The sequence below is a fragment of the Macrobrachium rosenbergii genome, chromosome 8 (assembly GCF_040412425.1).
Source record: "Macrobrachium rosenbergii isolate ZJJX-2024 chromosome 8, ASM4041242v1, whole genome shotgun sequence".
Classification (NCBI taxonomy): Eukaryota; Metazoa; Arthropoda; class Malacostraca; order Decapoda; family Palaemonidae; genus Macrobrachium; species Macrobrachium rosenbergii.
Genome location: NC_089748.1, coordinates 57,193,629 through 57,214,330, shown reverse-complemented (window position 1 = coordinate 57,214,330; position 20,702 = coordinate 57,193,629). Strand labels below are relative to the sequence as shown.

The 20,702-nt window shown below is 37.7% G+C and overlaps 1 protein-coding gene across 1 annotated transcript in view; it reads right to left on the bottom strand.

The window, feature by feature from the left end:
* LOC136840898 (valacyclovir hydrolase) overlaps positions 1 to 20,419 on the bottom strand; it is a 29,240-nt gene extending 8,821 nt beyond the window's left edge. The window contains exons 1-3 of the mRNA XM_067107858.1: positions 20,236 to 20,419; positions 1,412 to 1,506; positions 206 to 372 (exon numbers count right to left, since the gene is read on the bottom strand). Coding sequence (XP_066963959.1) covers positions 206 to 372; positions 1,412 to 1,506; positions 20,236 to 20,309 — 336 coding nt within the window. The 5' untranslated portion in view covers positions 20,310 to 20,419. The remainder of the gene's footprint in view (positions 1 to 205; positions 373 to 1,411; positions 1,507 to 20,235) is intronic.
* Positions 20,420 to 20,702: the final 283 nt, after the last annotated feature.

Genomic DNA, 20,702 nt, shown 5'->3' with positions numbered 1-20,702 from the left:
ATTTACTATTTTTTTTATATCTTAATGTGAATACTTTTCAAAAATTATTGTATACATGTGTATCTATACAGAAAACATATGCTGTATCTGCTTTTGTATGTTCGGAAACATCGCCATGTAGTATAACAGGCAACTTTAAAAGTTAGCACTTTGGTGAAGGAGAACTTCAACATAGTTTCATTCTTAAACAGGTAAAAACATTCACCTTCATCAGGGAAGCTGCTAAATCACAATCACGATTCAAGAAATCAAGCTTATATTTTCTTGGTGGAGGACGACTCTTTCCATAGCCTGGAGGATCCCATGCAACCAACTTCAGTTCTTCACGAGATAAGCCAGTTAACTGAGGACCAAAATCTGATTGGATTGTTCCTAAGAAAAAGGTAAACTAATAAAAGAAACAACGAACCAGTAAATGAATAAAGGTATACAGTAAACAATCAGTCATTATAATTCTTTTATTATCTGAACATACCAGACATAAAACTGGTATGATCAGTCTAAAAAACAAACTAAAGAAAATTTCAATGATCTGCAAAAACTTTATATATTATAACCTCTCAAAATGTATGAATTCAAAACCTGTGAATACATTTAGCTTTTATTTCTTTGAAGGTAAAGTTGATCCCCAGTATTCATAGGGGATAGGAACCACAACCACCCACAGATAGCTAAAATCTGCGAATACTTGACCCCCTCTAAAAACATTTATAACTGCCTATTTTAATAGTTCAAACACCAAAGATCCCTCTAAAATTGCTTATAACTGCCCATTTTAATGGTTCAAAATACCAAATATGTATACCTTAAACTATCATCTTACACCAGATATACCTTAAACTATCACTCTAAAACACTTTAGATCATTTCAAGTCATCTTACACGACCCTTAAAAATATATGGCTTACAGCTATGTTTTCTTTTTACAGTAGTACATAGGGGAAACATTGGGAATTTCACAAGCAGAGTAAATATTTAAATATGCATAAAAAAATACATAATTGTTATTTTGCTGTGTTTACATAAGCATTAATATTTGAAAATTAGTAAATCATTTTATCATAAAAATGTACTTAGTCACAAAAATAACATGAAAATACAGTAATTAGTGAATATTGCTTTATAAAAAAAAAATCTGCGAATAGACAAATTTTCTGCAAATAATTTGGAGATACATTCCACAGAAAAATCCATGAATAGGTGAAGCCACAAATGCTGAACTGTGAATAAACAAGGGTCGACTGTATTTTTGAATACTGTATTGTGCTCTGAGAAGTTTTCACATTTTTTGGCCACTACATAAGGAAAATAAGATTTCTTTCAATCATACTATAGCATGACACTAATTTGTTAACAATATAGTATGCCCATTATGACAACTTATTACTGTAACATATCAACACCTACGTACCTAAAGCTCCTGGCAAGCAGAGAGCTACTTTGTCTCCTTTACCAACAACTTCATAATGTAGCATTTTTCCATTTACCATCATCTCTGCATAAGCCCTGAAATAATAATAATAATAATAATAATAATAATAATAATAATAATAATAATAATAATAATAATAATAATAATAATATAATTTGCAGCAGACCCTCTTTTAAACAGGTTCTATTGAATATTATTGCTGCTTCAGCTGCATTTATTTTGTAGAAGACTTTTTCTATTTTCCTTATTGACGGACTTCTCTTCAGTGGAGGTGCGTGCTAACAGCTCGCCTATATTTGTCATTTCATGGGGAAAAGTCAAAATCTGGATTCTGCTTCTTTATATATTCTATACAGTTAGTTATATACAATTGTTGCCGGCGACGCGTTTCGACAGACTCTTCTGTCATTCTCCAGCGGGAGCTAGTAGAGGACTGGCAGATTGCATAGGTCCTTCTGAATTTATACACGGGCTTCAGCGGGGGTCATGGATGGCGAATTCTGATTGGTTGCAGTCAGCGAACTTCAAGCCAAATTTCTTGTGGCTTTCGATCCTGACAGATCTTCGCAACCTGGGAATGTCATTCATTCCAGCGTTCCCGATTGGCCTGCCGTTGCGTGATGTCATGCCGGCTGACATCATCGTAGTTTGGCTGCTATTGATTGCGGATGAATGATGTCATTATCTACTCTTTCTGTCGCGGTCGGGGATTGTCTCGGCGCGCTCGCTCATCAGGGGCATCTCCATTTTCAGGGTTGTCGTTTTCAGGTATTCGTTGGATTTGGTGGGTGTTCTGCATTATTCTTCTTAAATTAGTGGGTAGGAGCGATGCCTCCTGCGTCGTATTCATTGTTGGTTTTCTCTCGGCAATGAGGAGCGCCTCTAGCAGGCGAGGCGAGGGTCGGGCGGCTCCGATTATACTTATATTTGTATAATACTGTCGCGGGAGATGGAAACATTGTGAGTAAGACGGGCGTGGTTCATGATGGCACCTCCTGGGCGTGGCAGGAGATCCTTTTTGACAGACGCGCCGTGGTCATTCCAATATAAGCGCCCGGGCATCCTCGGACAGGACATACAAATTGGTAGACCACGTTCTTCTGCTTGAGGGTTCTCTTGCTGGCGGAGAGGGTTATTCTTCATCACCAGATCACGGGTGCCCGGTTCTTATAATAAATTACAAGATTTATTCTCTTATCACCTTCGGCAGATTTTCCACTTGTGATTTTCTTCATGGAGTTCTCAAATCTCACGGTACTGAGGATGCATCCGGCCTTATAAAGATCTTTATGTCATCTTGGGGGCAGGTTGTGTGTTCTCACCCGTTGTACCATTTTCCAGGCCAGTTCGAATTTCTTTGTTTACGAGTTTGTTGGTGAAACCATTGTTCACCAACATTTGTGCAGCACGCTTCGAATTCCTTGTTGGTGTCCTGCCAGGTGGAGCAGTGGGAGAGGGCCCTTTGTGAAGGTCCTGACTGTCGTGTTCTTAAACCTGGCAGGGCACTCGCCATCCCCATTCAAGCAAAGTCCCAAATTGGTGGATTTTGTGTAGACTGATGTCTTCAAGTTCCGCTCGTCTTTGTGACCATAACGCCGAGGAAGGGGAGCCGGTCGTCTGTGCTGAACTTCGGCAGTGTAGTTCAACACACTACATTGTTGGAAGGTCAGACGAAGGGCTTCAACCTCCTCCTCGTTGTCTGCTTGAACGAAGACGCCGTCGATATATCGGGCATATTTCTTCGGCGCTGGATTCTCTCAAGACACGTTCTTCACGGTGCCCATGTAAAATTTGCAAAGAGGACGCCCAATGGAGAGCCCATCGCAACGCCATCCTTCTGTCTTTGCATGTGCCCTCTGTGCGTAGTGAAAGGCGCCATCTTCGTACAGATCTCCAGCAGAGCCTTCAGGGTTGAAGCCCTTCGCCTGACCTTCCAACAATGTAGTGTGTTGAACTACACTGTCGAGTTCAGCACAGACGACCGGCTCCCCTTCCTCGGCGTTATGGTCACAAAGACGGAACGGAACTTGAAGACATCAGTCTGCACAAAATCCACCAATTTGGGACTTTGCTTGAATGGGGATAGCGAGTGCCTGCTAGGTTTAAGAACACGACAGTCAGGACCTTCATTAAAAGGGCCTCTCCCACTGCTCCACCTGGCAGGACACCAACAAGGAATTCAACGTGCTGTACAAATGTTGGTGAACAATGGTTTCACCAACAAACTCGTAAACAAAGAAATTCGGAACTGGCCTGGAAAAATGGTACAACGGTGAGAACACAAACCTGCCCCCAAGATGACATAAAGATCTTTTATAAGGCCCTGGATGCCTCAGTACCGTGAGACGAGAACTCCATGAAGAAAATCGCTATGGAAAAAACGCCACCTGACCAAGACAGTAAGAGAATAAATCTTGTAATATTATAAGAACCGCCGCACTCCAAGTGATCTGCGATGAAGAATAACCCTCTCCGCCAGCAAGAGAACTCCTCACAGAAGAACGTGGTTCACCAATTTGTATGTCCTGTCCGAGGATGCCCGGCGCTTATATTGGAATGACCACGATGCGCTTGTCAAAAAGCGATCTCCTGCCACGCCCAGGAGGGTGCCATCATGAACTACGCCTCGCATCACTCATAATATTTCCATCTCCGCGACAGTATTATACAAAATATAAGTATAATCGGAGAGCCACGACTTTCACGCCTGCGCCAGAGGCGCTCATTGGTTTAGCCGAAAACTAACAATGAACACGACGAGGAGGCACGCTCCTACCCACGAATTTAAGAAGAATAATGCAGAACACCCACCAAAATCCAACGAATACCTGGAAAACAACAACCCTGAAAATGGAGATGCCCCCTGATGAGCGAGGCGCCTTTCGAGACAATCCTCGACTAACGACAGAAAGAGTAGATAATGACATCATTCATCCGCAGCCCAATAGCAGCCAAATCATCGATGATGTCAGCCGGCATGACATCACGCAACGGCAGGCCATGGGAACGCTGGAATGAATGACATTCCCAGGGTTGCGGCATCTGTCAGGATCGAAGCCACAAGAGAAATTTGGCTTGAAGTTCGCTGACTGCAACCAATCAGAATTCCTCGCCATCCATGACCCCCGCTGAAGCCCGTATAAATTCAGAAGGACCATGCAATCTGCCAGTCCTCTGCTAGCCTCCCCGCTGGAGAATGACAGAAGAGTTCGTCGAAACGCGCCGCTGCAACAATTGTATGTAACCAACTGTATAGAATATATAAAGAAGCAGAATCCAGATTTTGACTTTTCCCCCATGAAATGACAAATATAGGCTTAGCTGTTAGCACGCACTCCACTGAAGAGAAGTCCGCAAGGAAAATAGAAAAGTCTTCTATAAAATAAATGCAGCTGAAGCAGCATAATATTCAATAATAATAATAATAATAATAATAATAAATTCATTACCAACTTCAACAATTACACTTTCCTTTTCCGAACCCTACAGAAGGGTTTTGAGATGCAGAAGTAGTATGACAATAAACACATTTGTTGCCATAAACACATATTATCATCGACTTGCTTTTGATTTTCTGTTACTGGCTTCAACTGCTACTCATTAACAATATACAATAATTTAATATTTCACTTCTGGTTTGTATAAATACCAATCCCTCATTTTAGTTTAATATGACACAGTTTGTGTGCATTGCCCTATTTTCCTCCCAGACAGTTGCAACTACCTAGTTGCTAAGTCTACAGTCTACACTCACAACTTTTCACAAGGATTGTTTGCATTGTATTACAAAGAGGTCAAGTCATCCTTAGGGGTCTAAGGTCAAAATTTAGGAATGTAACTTTGGCCCTGTCAAAATTTAGGAATGTAACTTTGGCCATAACTTTGGAACAACACAAGATCGGGAATTAATAATTGGCATGCATAACCCACTCACAATACTAAAACGCAGAGTGAGGCAACAGTCAAAATCACAGTTGGACATAGAGGTCTAGAAGAAACTTAATAATGGACAAAAGATGTCATTACAAAGTTGTAGGATAAGACGATCGGTCGTGAATGGAGTGTGGAGTTAATGTTTGCAGATAATAATGTACTTATATGAGATAGTGAAGAGATATTGCATAAATCTGTAAGTTTAAATGTGTTTGCAAAGGGAGAAAGCTGAGAGTAAACATGAGCAAGAGTATAAGGTTATAATTGTAAGTGGGAACTAGGAGGATGAAGAAGTGAATGTTAATGTGGACAATAAGATAATGGTATCATCAGAATTTTGCTGACATTCGGGAGCAAACATTTTGGTTGATGGTAGGATGAGAAAAAAAAAAAAAAAGCAAGTCTCTGAGTAGGGTGAGTGCAAAAGATTTAGAGGAAACTTGGAAGTGTATGGAAGCCAAGATAGGAATATATAAAGGTATTGTTGAACCATCATTCCATTATGAAAGTGAATAGTTGAATGCAAAATAAGCAAAGAAAGTGGAAGCTCCAGAGATTAATTGCTTATGTAACATTTACGGCAGAAGAACTGACAGGGTGAGGAATGCGGCGATTCGTGCAGTGGTAAAAGGGTTTGTGTAAATGAAAGTATGGATCAGAGGGTTTTGAGACGGTTTGGTCCTATGGAAAAACTGAAGATGATAGGCCAGTGAAAAAGAAAAAACGTAATTCGGAAGCGATGGGAGGAAGGAGGACGGGATAACACAAAAACGGTTGGAAAGATGGCATGAAAGAAGTACTGAAAAGTATAGCCCTCAAGTCTCAGCATCCATGATGATAATACACACACACACACACATATATACAGTATATAGATACTGGGTACACACACACACACACACACACACACACACACACACACACACACATATATATATATATATATATATATATATATATATATATATATATATATATATATATATATATACGAGGTAAGTCAAAAGTTCCAGGAAAAATTCAATATACTCTTTATTTAAGGAAATTCAAACATCATTTTTCTACATATCTACCATCTAACTCTATACACTTTTCAAGGCGCTGTTTCCACCTCTGCAACCCTTCTTTGTAGAAATTTAGGGCCTTTCTATTAAACCATGTTGAAACTGCATGTTTAGCAGCATCCAAAGATTCAAACCGGACTCCTCTTAAGTGTTCCTTGAGTTTGGGAACAGGAAAAATCTGAAGGAGCAAGATCAGGACTATAAGGAGGATGTGGAAGAGTTTCCCACCTAAATTTCCGTGGACTTCTCTTGCAACCCTTGATGAATGTGCTGGAGCGTTATCATGATGGAACAAACTTTCCTCGACGTTTTTTTAATGCAGTCTTCAGTTTTTGCAAAACACCTTGTAGTAGTTCCCGGTGATTGTTTTTGTCCTTCAAGGAAATCAATCAAAATCACTCCTTTGGAGTCCCAAAACACTGTTGCCATAACCTTCTGGGCAGATCTCGCCACTTTGAACTTCACTGGTGCAGCTGAACCTCTTGGTAACCATTGCTTTGATTGAATTTTACTTTCTGGGTCATATTGATGGATCCAAGTTTCATCTCCAGTAACAATCCGGTCAAAAACTCTGATTCATTTGATTCAATCTTCGTTAAAACTGCAAGAAAAGTTCAGCTCTTTGATGCAGTTGGTCTTCGCGCAACGCTTTTTGGGACCCAACGTGCTGAAAGTTTACTCAACCCAAGATTTTCATTTAAAATTGAAAATGCGGAACCATGGGAGATCCCAGTTTCATTAGCTATCATATCGATAGTAATCCGACGATCTTCATCCACTAGATTCTGCACCAAAGCCACAATTCTTTCATTTTTTGCAGTCGATGGTCTTCCCTCTCTTGGGTTGTCTTTGAGGTCCTCCCGACCATCCTTAAATCGCTTTATCAATCATAAACAACTGATTTAGATGGAGAAGAATCTCCATAAACTTGTTGCAAAGCTTCAATAATTTTTCCTGGTTTCCAATCAAGCTTGGTCAGGAACTTGATGTTAGCTCTCATCTCAAAATTTTTTATTTTCCATGGGTTCAAGAAGTTACTTTTCTGAAGCAGATGTTAATACCACGGTAGCAAAGAGGATGACTGAGGTAACAAGTCTATATGGATCACTACATCACAGATAATTGTTTACCAAGTATTTGGGTTGTTTCATTCTGTGTGTAAATACATCATTCAACAATTTTCCTGGAACTTTTGACTTACCCTCGTATATATATTGGAACCATCATTCACCTACCAGAGAAAAATAAAGCTGACGGTACGAGGGACTGAATTGAATTGAATATAGAATTTAGGCCAAAGGCCAAGCACTGGGACCTATGAGGCCATTCAGCACTGAAACGTTAATTGACAGTAAAAAGGTTTGAAAGCTGCATCAGGAGGAAAACTTCGCAGTTGCACCATGAAATCAACTGTTAGGAGAGGGTGGAAAGTAAGATGGAAGAAAGAGAAAATGAGAGGAGTTACAGTAAAAGGAACGAAAGAGGTTGCAACTAGGGGCTGAAGGAATGCTACAAAGAACCTTAAGTAATGATTGAAAAACTACCCAGTCAATGAAAGACTCGGGAGCCCCGGCAAAGACATCAGCATTCTTATTCTATATTTCAATTCAGGAAGGTCGCTCCCTTCCCCTGACAGCATCAACTTGCAAGTCAATGGGAGGATAATCAATTACTGTACCAATGAATTCAGAAAATTAAGCCTTTTAGATGCGGATGCACACAATGATTAACACAAACCTCACAACAAGGAATTAAGACTAACCAATTAAATTTTATGCATTGTCCCAACAAAAATAGAATAGAAACAACACATAACGTTCACAAACGAAACTAAAATCAACAACAAGAAACAATTTTATCGTCGAAAATAACTGCCACAATCCAGAGTTCACCACGATGAAAATTTTTTTTTTTTTAATTTGGTACTAAGAGCAATTTAACTTGGTAACCATATGCCACTTCTGAAACAGCTCAAAAAGCATAAAAATTTATCATTAAACTAACAATGCAAGTCTTTTAAACAAAATGTGTATTTTCAACTGCCGTTACAGTAGATATTAGCTGTTTAAATAGGGGTACCTCCAGTGGCTACGTCTTAGGGATAAAATATGTTTTCTGAAGAATTTTATTTCCAATTCATTTTGATATGTTCATGTACTTGTAGCGGAACTTGTTATTTTAGGGTTTTTGGTCATTTAATTGTGTCCATTAACTTTCATTTTCACTCTATTTCAAAATTCAGTTAGCTGATTATGGCGTATTAAACGAGTCACCGGTTTGGCCTTACGAGGTTCATGAGATGTCTGTAACTTGGTCATGACGTGTGGTTTGCAAATGTATACTTGTTGAGTTTTTGTTTGACAGTATTCATTATGAACGGCACCGATAAACAGCTTAAACTTTTAATCTTACCACCTAATGCTACGACTTCAAAGGCAGACTATGTTGAAGTATTCTCAGAAGCATATTTTCATTTAAACTGGCGACTGTCGTAGTTGTTTTTCTTCTTCAAGACAAGGTTGATCAATCGACTAAATCTTGCTTTCATCACAGTGAGTGTAATGGATTTTCTGTTTTGTCTCCATTCCCAAATCCAGCTCATGTACTGTATTATTCATTCCGCAACTTCTAATGAGGCCAAAAATTTCAATGTACATAGCATTTACTACAAAATCCAAACTTAATGGAAATAGCCAAAAAACGGGGTCTGATTTGTAACACCTGCTATATTATTCATACTTTTATTTCTCTCGGGCCCTGAGAGAATAGCTATCGAAATAAACGTTGAGGACAACAAGGAACGGTATTTTGCTAAAAGATTTTCACGAATACTTTATTTATAGGCAGAATATACGTATAACAAAACTATGCAAATAAACATGAAACTTACTGAAGCTTCCCAAAAGCGTAACTTTCGCTGCTTTATGTTGGTCTAAACTTATTTTTTGTCATGGTTTTTCTTAGTTATTTTTTATCATATTGTGCTAAGCTACCTATCTTAACTTCGCACTGTCATATTTGACTATTGTATTAGAAGAATAGACTATGACTGACAGGCGAATGCACTCTTTGCCAAAGATAGCTATCCTGGTTCCTAAGCGATAACTCCACAAACACAATTGCGAGCGCACTACACTATTCGCGTGGTGCAGCGCTTTTGTTTTTTTTGTTTTTGTTTTTTTAACTTGATAGTTTTACTTCGACTAACCGAGGGCTCGGACACAAACTTCCGTAAGGAAAGTAACACCTACACTTTTAGTGTAATGAAGATGGTCTCCAAGTTTTATATAAAACTACAAATCTACTGTGGGCTTGCAATAGCCACAACACAAAATGAAAAAATGCAACAGTATGAGACATGCATATATATATATATATATATATATATATATATATATATATATATATATATATATATATATATATATATATATATATATATATATATAGTTATTTCTACTACAATAATATCGGAGGCACGGAATCATCACAAATATATATTCATCGACTCCCACACCGCATGACTGATCTCGTTACTTACTTGGATGGGCAGCAGTAGCTCATACCCGCAAACTTGTCATGTCTGATCTGTGATACTGAGGATTATATAAACACCTCAATAATTACTGAAATGAATGGCAATTTATTTGCGGTATGTTTTTAGCAAAAACAACTGGATTCCTCTGTGACCAACATCTTACCCACCTTACTGTGCAAAAGTAGCTACAACGTTCATGAATAAAACAAACAGCGAATACAACTTTTAGCAGCCGAGACCCGGGGTTGGGGAGGTCGGGCCTGGGTGGTGGGTCCTAATAATCGTCGTAGCTCAGTCGTCGCTCAAGATTCAGCGAGCATCTTTGTGCCCTTTTGAGATTCCGAGTTGGGTACAGAGCAAAATATATTGTTATAGTTGTTAATTTTGAATGCATAAATCTTGTTTTTACAAGCTCCAACTCATGCATGCTGATTAGTTGTTGTGACTTTCTCGAGCATGCATGTCCCATTTCTTCCCCTCTCTCTTTCTCTCTCTGACACTTTTCAGTAAAACTAACGGTTCCAACATTTGGCACCAGTAATTTCCCTAATTTAATTTCAACTCTTAAATATGTAGCCATATTTACTTTATATTATTATTTTTATCGAAATCGTTTATGCATAAAGCCCTTTTCTTCCTAAGAAGGCTCCTAAAGCTAACCACCAATCTGACACTACTGTACTGTAAAATTCTCCATTCGTCATCTTTGACAAGACATCTCTCGGGCCATTACCTCAACAGCTTTGGCCCCTTGCGTGGCTCAAAGGCAGTCCGTAAGAATGAATCTCTTTCTGGCATTAAAATTATAAGCATCACATGTCCTGAAAAACAGGCATCTTATAAAGAGGTGGCCTTGCCTTTAAGGAGACTTGCCCTCGGTGGCTGCCCACACCCACACTCCCCCGTCACCATTAAAGCCACCTTTGAAATGTCTCCTGTAGCATAGAAACAAGGTAAACAAGGGATAACTACCAGTACCGCAGTACCTGTGGCTGTCAGTTTCTCCCTGTGAGCTTCGCGCTTGTTACACTCGCCCCAGAATAGAGATCTTACTGTGACCCCAAACCCAATTGGCTTAGCTAAATTTTCATCGAAATTAACTATCATCTTGCTTATATAAATATATTTTTAGCATCACTTCACAAATTTAACAGTATTTGTGGACCAAATGTAAAATTTTCATCCCTCAACAGTGGCTGCACTAGCTATAATATTACAGCCTAATCTGTATCACCAGTAACTTTAGGGAAGATGCCATTTGTGCAGTTATTTTTATTATTTTTAAAAAGGTAATATCCTCTGGGTTGATCTTTTAAATCTCCCTGCTGCCTCAGAGATTTGGCCATGAACTGAATCTTACGAGCTGCTTCTTTACGAATAGTTTTCTTTTATGGTCTGAACTTGGGCGGGTAGGTCCATAAACACAGGCTGGGATGTCATTTCTCATTTTCTTCCTTCTGTCGGGTACCATATGCGAGGCAATGCATCACCAACGACATCATTTCTGAGAGGCAATTATACGTTCAACCGGCTCTTATCCACAAGAGCAACAAGGGCCGTGTTTGACTTCAGAGTGGAATGTAATGTGATCTTATAAAAAGGTGACTCGTCATCTCTCACAAATACGGTTGGGACAATCTCTCCAAGGACTGACGATTCTTTGGAAAGCAAGATGGTTCTATGCACACAGGTTTGCAGAGCTCCTGTATTGCCAAAAGTCATAACCTGGCCATGCTTGGCACAGATCTCCATGAGCGAAGGTGTCATGTCCTTGTTTCTTTGCTTTGCCCGTTTCTTTTTATATGCTCTCTTCTCTTTGACCGTTCATGTTCTCCCCAACACCCCCCCACAAACTCGGGTAATCATGTTTCTCACTTAATTTCACGTGACGGTCGTTATTCTTTTGTTCTTTATTTGCATTATGATTAGAGTTAGAATCAGAATTTGATCCAGGAGGATGATTAAAATTAGGCTTTCTCTGCTGGACCCGGCACAGGTTATCATTGTCCTGTACTCTACGGCAGTAGTCGCATGACTTGTTTCCCTTAAAAATGATGGCTCTCAGGCACTAGTCTAGGCGGTGTTATTGCTACTTTTCTTGTTTGAGCTCTGAACTTATTTTAGTCTATAACTATAACCTCTTCTGTTGCCTCTTAACCTTCTCAGGACAAGATGTTTCAGATGGCTGTGCGAGTGTTGATCTGAAGGCCTTTTTAATGCTATGAATCTTGGAATAAGCCACTTTTCATGTGCTAAACTGTAGGTTTTTTATTTCTTTCTCTTTTCTTCTATGCACTGGAAAAGTTAAATATCTAACCAGACCACTGAGCTGATTAACAGCTCTCTACTGGCCTGAGGATCTTAATTTACGCTACCAACTAAAAGACCTAATTTATTGTGTCTTCTTGTATCTGAATTTCTAACACCAGAAATTTCATGCTAATGGAAGAACATCCATTTTAGTTCGGAACCCACTTTCAATGAGGAACTATTTTTGCAGAAAGAAATTTCAGAGTCTTCTTGTATCTTTTTTCATGCTAACGGACAACCATTTTAGTTCCTGTATTTCAGACAGCGCCCATTTTCGTAAGACCAAATCTCAAATCTTAGAAAAATGCATCCAGGTTGTTTCCACTGTACTGAGGCACTACCTTCATCATACTCACACCAAACGGAGCACCTCACTTGTTGAAACAAATGATCTTTTCTTGATCTTCCTCTTGCTGAACTTGAGACACTTGATTTCAGCTTGGCACTAGTGCCTTTGTAAATCAATTTTGGTCTTCTGTCACCAACACTTTTGTCTTCATCTGTAACAGTGAAGGTGTTTCTGGTCAGACTTCTGACTCATCGACAGCAACAGTGCAATTCTTAACCAGTTGGTAATAAGTCTATCTTGACAGAGAGCTTTAATCAGCAAACTGTTATAAAAGGTGTTTCACTGACTCACCACAAAACATAAATCTTGTGTATCTTGGCAACAATCACTGTCAAAAAACATTAGTCTTGCTGGCAACAATGAAAACTCTAACCAGCAAAACGCTTATCCGAAGCATGAAAGGATTTAACATTAAGCAAAGGTATCTTTTCCCCTATCTTTAATTCGACATTTCTGCCTATTTCATTAATCAAACATGAAACATAACTGAAGTGTATCAAGTAAAATGGAACAGGAATGAAATGGAATATAGAATTTAGGCCAATGGCCAATTGCTGGGACCTATGAGGTCATTCAGTGCTGAACGGGAAATTGAGAGTACAAAGGTCTGAAAGGTGTAAAAGGAGGAAAACCTCACTGTTGCACTATGAAACAATTGATAAGAGAGGGTGGAAAGAAAGATGGAAGAAAGAGAATATGGTCCGAGGTACAGTAAAAGGAATGAAAGGGGTTGCAGCTAGGGGCTGAAAGGATGCTGCAGCCTACAGTGCACCACATGAGGTGCAATGATGGCACTACCCCTCTACAGGGAAATTGGAATAGGATACAAAGTAAGAATAAATTAAGCATAAAAGTATTACTGATACTGCTCAGCAAATGCTGATAATTACAGTACTATTTAACACCCTGCATTTATGTGTATAATATTATTTTAAAAATTCTAAAACCTTAAATAGAAGGTTATTTTGCTTTTTCTCTTGTTGGCTTGACTCAGTGAACTGTAGTTAGGTTTTGTTGTCTTCACGCTGAAGAGGGAGCATGATGCTCTTAAAATTTAGTATGTGGATTCTTAAATACATTTGTTCACCAATTCGTGGTTTCTTTCAAATTACCCATGCATTGTTTAACCTAGCCAATTGGTGGGCAAGCCAGCCCAACTCTACCCTAAACTTTACCACAAGTAAGGTCTGATTACTATAAATTAGAATATTTTACCATATAGTAGATGCACTTATTTACAAGATCATTAGGAATGTCAGTATTTCCGTGAATGTCATTCTGACTGACTGTGTGAACAGCGGAATGATGGAATGTCAGTCATGAAAACCGTGAATGAGGATTTAAAAATATTTTAAAACATGTAACTGTTAGTTTCACTGTTCTGACGTTCACCTTGGCGTATACTTCAGCGCTGAGATGGTAATGCTTTCTGAAAATAATTATCTAAGCCATTCATATCAGTTATCTTTTTTCAGTCAAGAGTTTTAAATGAGTGAAGGCATTTACGTTTCTTTATCCAGTCTTTCACCCACTATTTACAGTTAAAACTTGTTTTTAAAGAAAATGTCAGCATTATGGCAACACTTGCTCTCTTCCTGTTGTTCATCCCAATTCATCAAAGACAATCGGTCATCTTCTTGCACGTGAGTTGACTGATGATAGGAATGACATTCCACAATGACTGTACTGTATATTCTCCCAGAATGACAGTCTTCAAATACTGTCAGTCCTGTGAAAGACATTCAAGAATGCTTGTGTGAACTCCACCTCAGAGGAGTCAGTATCTCGTTACGTCAAAAGTGACCATGCTCCAGCATGACATCAAACCAACCAAAGCCAGCTAATTAAAACTACTGTATGGAATGACGAATAGGAAATTTAGTGTGAGCTTATCTCAAGATATCTGGTATAATAAGAACTCATCTTTACAGACAAGAAGATAAATGTTGTTGTTGGGTCATAAGAAAATACCTAAGCAGGTTTTCCTGAAATGGTTAAGTGGTAAACTATCACAGGATCCTATAGTCTCTCTACAATAAAATACTACCCCTGGCATTATAGCATTTTCTCTGGTATATATTAGCAATGAAATGTGTGCTATTGGAACCATTTCACTGGGTGAAAAAATGTTGTTGTTATCATAAAAATATCAAGCAGGTTTTCTTAAATTAAGGAGACTTTGTGCATTTCTTATTCAGGCCCATGATTTATGACATATCAAGCTGGCCAGTAAGAAGGGTAAACTTTCTGTCAGCTCAGGCCCTTCTGAGTAGGCCAGTAAGAATGGTAAAGCATTAAAAGTGTGTGGAAGACCTGGTGTGTATCTTCGTAATAGAGTAGAGGCTTATCAAACACTCTTACCATGAGCATGTAGTGATGTCCAAGTCACATTTAACCTGGTAAGCCCAATTTCTAAGCATCAACTGGGTTGTACAGGTTGGAGAAAAATCACATGATACAGCTGACTATGACCCAGTAAAGCCCTGTCCACATGACCAGACTTTGTCTGGGAAACAGTTCGTTGGCGGACAAAATCTGTGAACAAACAAGTCTGTTGCCCACACGGCCACGTCTGGGTGGAGGTGAGCACAGTCAGACAATGGCAGCATGACTGATAGCCAGCAGAACAGAAAGCAAATGGCAATATGAATAACATTAACAACTAACTGTATCTTTGTGCCGTGGTAATGGTAAGTAAAAAGTGTCATCCAACTGATGAATTGGGCTGTACGTTCGTTTTACAGTGTCAATTAAAATACCAACCCTACAACCTCCACAACTGGTTTTACGTGTTTTATGTTCATATTAGTTTTAGCATTATTATTATCACTAATAATAGTAGAGCAAAATGCTGTAGACTCAAGGGTGCCAGCAAAGAAAGCATTCCAGTGAGGGAAGCGGAATAAGAGGAGTACTATAATAACAGAAAAATTAACAGAAAGGAAAATGAATGTGAAAAAATATAAAATATATATTAAATAAGATTAAGGACAATATACTTCATAATTTCATATAACAAATGACTATGTATGCGAATTAAACATGTATTACATAGAGTTGCTAACACTTAAAATAGAAAATAATTAGATAATATTCTCAAGGATAGGAAGTTATATCTGATTCCAATGATCAATATAATCATGTTCACAATTTCTATATACAGTATTCCTGTAATTATTTTCTTGTACATTATTATATATGATTACAATATTTTTTTTTCTTTGCATATACAATACCTGTTTCTTATAATAAAACTAATGCATTGGCTCTTTAAGTGCACCTCTGCCTTTGCCTGGCAGTCATTCATGTTACTCACCCTAGACAAAGTCTGGTGTTTTTGCTCAAAGCGCTCTACATACACTTCAGCATGCCTACGGTGGACAGAAATGGCTAGTCTAGCAACAGACAAATTTCTCACTGCTGTCCTCTGACAAATGATGTCACACGGGCTTGTCACAGGCAGGATCCATGCCCAGCTAGATCCAGAGAATGAAAGTGCTGAGTGTGATAAATGCAAAAAATGGTACTGTATTCATTGCCTAAATACAAACACAAGCCTAAGCAAGACTCTAATGAAAAATTTTTTTGAAATTGATAAAAATGACAGTAAAGGTAAAGGGCCTACATTGGTTTTGCAGGAGATGCTGTGAGGAAGTAAAATAGACAAAAGATAGTAAAAGGCTAAAATGAACCTTTGTATTTTTGTAAAATGTAGGAGAGATTATGGGGAAAAATGGGCAACAAGTCAGGAGGATAAAATGCTATGAGAAAGGAGATATAAGAAAAATCTCAGACCATCAAGAACCTGGAAAGTATGTTGTCTGATATAATACAAAGCACAGAGAATATAAAAATGGAGAAGAAATCAGTGGAAGAAGAAGTACAAACATTAAAAGAAAAATGCAGATCATATAAAGAAAGGTTAGTAGAGGTAACTGGAGAAATAGCAGATAGCAAGAGGACAGTCAGCAACAAATGGTGCATCACAGAAGACCTAAAAACCCTAAATCAAAATCTAGTGGGTGATACTGAAAATAACGAAAGTAAAACCATGGAAAGGCCCACTAAAACAGTTTTCAGCTCAGTTAGAAATAAACCCAACCCTGTTCAAGAAGAAAAGCTAAATACCATAGTCCTTAACCAGAGACAAGATCAACAGAAGGGAAAGAAGGAAGGTAGGGAATCCATTGTGCACCAGACGAGTGGTGGCGAGTGACCCAGGTGTTTGCTGACAGATGGAATTTTCCCAACTGCTGTGGGGGCCACAGACGGCATGCACTTAGCAATCAAGAAACCTAGGAACAGTGACACATTACTATAATTACAAGGTACTTGTGGTTGTAGACAAACACTGCAAGTTTCTCTGGCCAGATGTGGGCTTATCAGGATCCATAGATACAAAAGGAGAGATTGGACAGTTACATGACTGTCACATGCAAGTAGGGAGCCATTGCTGTGTTGATTCTCAGAAATGGCAGCAGCAACTGCAATGACCAGCAGCAACAGAGCCACCTCTGGCGCCAAGTGCTGGGCCATCAACTGTGTTACATACAGATACAGGATCACAAAAGAACAGGGGATTACATTTCACAAGTAAGTGACATATTTTCATTCAAGGAAATCTTTATAACCTTGTTGAAACAACCTCAAACAAGTAAAAACATTAGATCACAGTCAACTTGCAGTCAGCTACACACCTGCTTTTTGAGCTAATATAATAATGAATGTTCTAATATGCTTTTTATTAAAGCCTATTTGACATTAAATTCATACAACTTAATAAATTACCATGTAGGTTTACCATCAATCCATATAACCATGGTTAAGTCTGACAATTTTGCCTACTACTAGTACTACAATGTACATAGTATCCTCAAGGCCTAGCCCTAGGCCTGCTGCAGTTTTAAGTGTTAATAAAGTGTTATAATGTTATTTACCATGTCATCAGTAAGTTCTCAAACCTCCTGGTATGCAGAGGACTCAGCTGTCAGAAGATGCCTGTACCACTGAATTTGTTCTGCCAGAACACTTAAAACTAGTATTCTTCAATTTTACCATTATCATTTTTATCCTAAAGGATACTTCAAATTCATACTACATTATCTCTTTAAAAGTAAACTTTACCAACCAGCTAGTCTACCAGGGTTGATCATCAAATAACCAAGGGTAGCTTACCATAGCCTAACCTAAGCTTAGCAAAGGTAGCCTACCTGGTGTAACCTTCAGGAATGCTGATTTTCCTATCTGTCCCTCTCCACAGACTATGAAGCACAGCCCAAGTCTTAGCTAGCTATGAAAGTCTAATTAAGTTATTCTTACAGGCTAGCCTAACTTTGACTGTACAATGTAAATAAGTATGTTGAATTACAAGTCAGTATGACTGTGACATGTTATGTAGCTTTATATATGTATCTACCAGTATTAAAATATTATATCTCAAACCTACGGAACTTATGTTATTCCTTGAAGTGACTAGTGCATAATTACAGCAATAGTAGGTACAATATAGTTAAAAGTTGTGAGTAAAGGCACAACTGGCAGCATGAGCTTAAGTTTCTGCAACAGACTTTGAAGTCCAGAATATGTTAAGAGGCAACAATGTGGCTACCAAAGCAGATTTAGTCTAATAAGAAGTAACCAGAAGGGGCAAGCCGGCATATACATCACTGAATATTGGCTGTTAGGTAACAGGCTATTAAACCTATGCTATAAATATTATTATGCCTATGGATGAAGCTTATATGGGATAACAGCATGGAGATGACAATTATTTTAGCATACTTTTGTCAAATTTTCCTGCCTGTCAGTTTGACCCAAGAATAAAGAATGATAATAATTAGTTCTACCTCTAGAGAGTAAAACTGTAAATTTATGGTTGAAAGAAAGGCACATAACATTGGCAAATTGGTCAACTTTAGTGCTCAAGTGTATAAAAACTACAGCAGACAGAGCTAATATTTTTATTTCTAAATATAGAACAGATTATCCTTGGTAAATGCTGCAAAGATCATTTACCAATCTTTAAAAACTGCTGAGAAAATTGGTTGTCAATACAGCATGATCATAACGTTAAAACGTCGCCATATCTGCAAAACTTTATGGCTTAACTGTAGAAAATATATACTAGCAAAATTAAATATTCTTATTTCTGCATACAGTACATACTGTATTTAGTAAATGGTGCACAAATCATTTGACAGTCTTGAAGGCCAGCTGAGAAAACCTGTTTTAAAATACTACATGGTTTTTCACTTGATTTTCAAGAATAAATGCATTTTTACATAAAAATCAAAACACTCATAGCAATTTTACCAGACAGTTCTTGGTTAAAGTTATCAAAATGGTTTGGCTTTTAGATTTTACTGTTTGCAATTTGACCCCGCTATATCTATGACCAGGATCAGTGGTTCACTGTCCTTATTTCTACATAATGTATTGTATTTAGTAAATGGTCACATTTTGACAGTTTTGAAGGACAGCTGAGAAAACTTGATTTACTGTACATGCATTTCAACACAAGTTTAGTAAACTTGCACCCTATATTATACATAATAATAAACAATAGCAATGGAATATTTTACAGTGCATGTTCACAAATTGTTTGGCTATCTAGACTCTCAATCTCTCCTCTCTCATGACCAGGACTGGTAATGTCCCGTTTATCATTTATTGTGAATATTTTTAAAAAATATCACAAATTTTTCTTTCTGAATTGAGGATTTACTGTAAAATTTCAAATACAAGTTTAGTAAACTCTCAATATATGATTATCACATATTACAACAATACACAAGAGAATATTTTATCACTGCTGATATTCTCAGTTGTTCTATCTCTCTCTCTCCCCCCTCTCTCATACCCTACTTACATGACTGCGTTTATCTTTAAAGTTGTAAGAATATTTTTAAAAATGAGAAAATGTTAAATATATGAATGAGGATAGTGTAAAATAAAAATATATATATATAGCCTATATATATATTTATAATGTAATTATATATATATATATATATATATATATATATATATATATATATATATTTATATATATATATATATATTATATATATATATATATATATATTTTATATATATATATATATATATATATATATATATATATATTTGTCATGTAATTATATATATATATATATTATATATATGTATATATTTATATATATAATTACACAGACAAATTTCTTGTCATTTATTGAATGTTTGAGGTAGGCCAATTCTGAGTAATCTCAATTAGTTTACCTCATGTTTGCCCTAGATAGACTATTTCCTGTCCTAGTTTAAGCCAGATATAAAATGTCACAACGATCCCGGTTAACTTAAAAGGCGCTAGCGTTAAGCATTGCCGGTGCAAACAAAATATCGCAAATTAAAATAAAAATTAAAATATTGGCCTTTTCAAATGAAAGCAAGAAACAGATGTCATAACCTGATTGCATAGAGAAAGGAACCCAGAACTCCACAAGGACGGAACCACCTTCAATTCATCACGTACACACCATCCACGGGATTTTTCAACGAATAATAATGGTAGTTTCTAGAAAATGTCATGCCATATTCCATTCATGAAGACAATCAGAACTCTACGCCTTACCTTAATGACGTGTGAATACCCCGGCTGGCTTGACCCAATGGGTGGTGGGCATAATTAAATACTAGTCGCAACATCGTTCGGAAGAGAGTGTACGGCGTTTACGCCTTGACTAACTGTACAAAAAATGTATAAACAAATGCAGAAATATGTGCAAGAAATCTCATTCCGAGGGTTGCGTTCTCTAATGACAAAGTTTTCTGCGGCAGAGGCAATATCTCTGAACCGAACTGAACTGAACTTTGCTGGAAAAGTAATGCAACCCTTATGAAAATATATGCACAGAACTCAATAGGGTAATGAGCAGAAGTAAGGGCGTTTATATATTTGAATAGCTTTTACCCTGATGCGTCTTGTATTCGAAAGTCGCAACGCAGTAATCGAAGTTATTGATGAGAAAGCATTTCCTGCAAATCATGATGCATATGATTTGTATTCTTCTATACGGGCTTGTGGTATATTTGCATGCT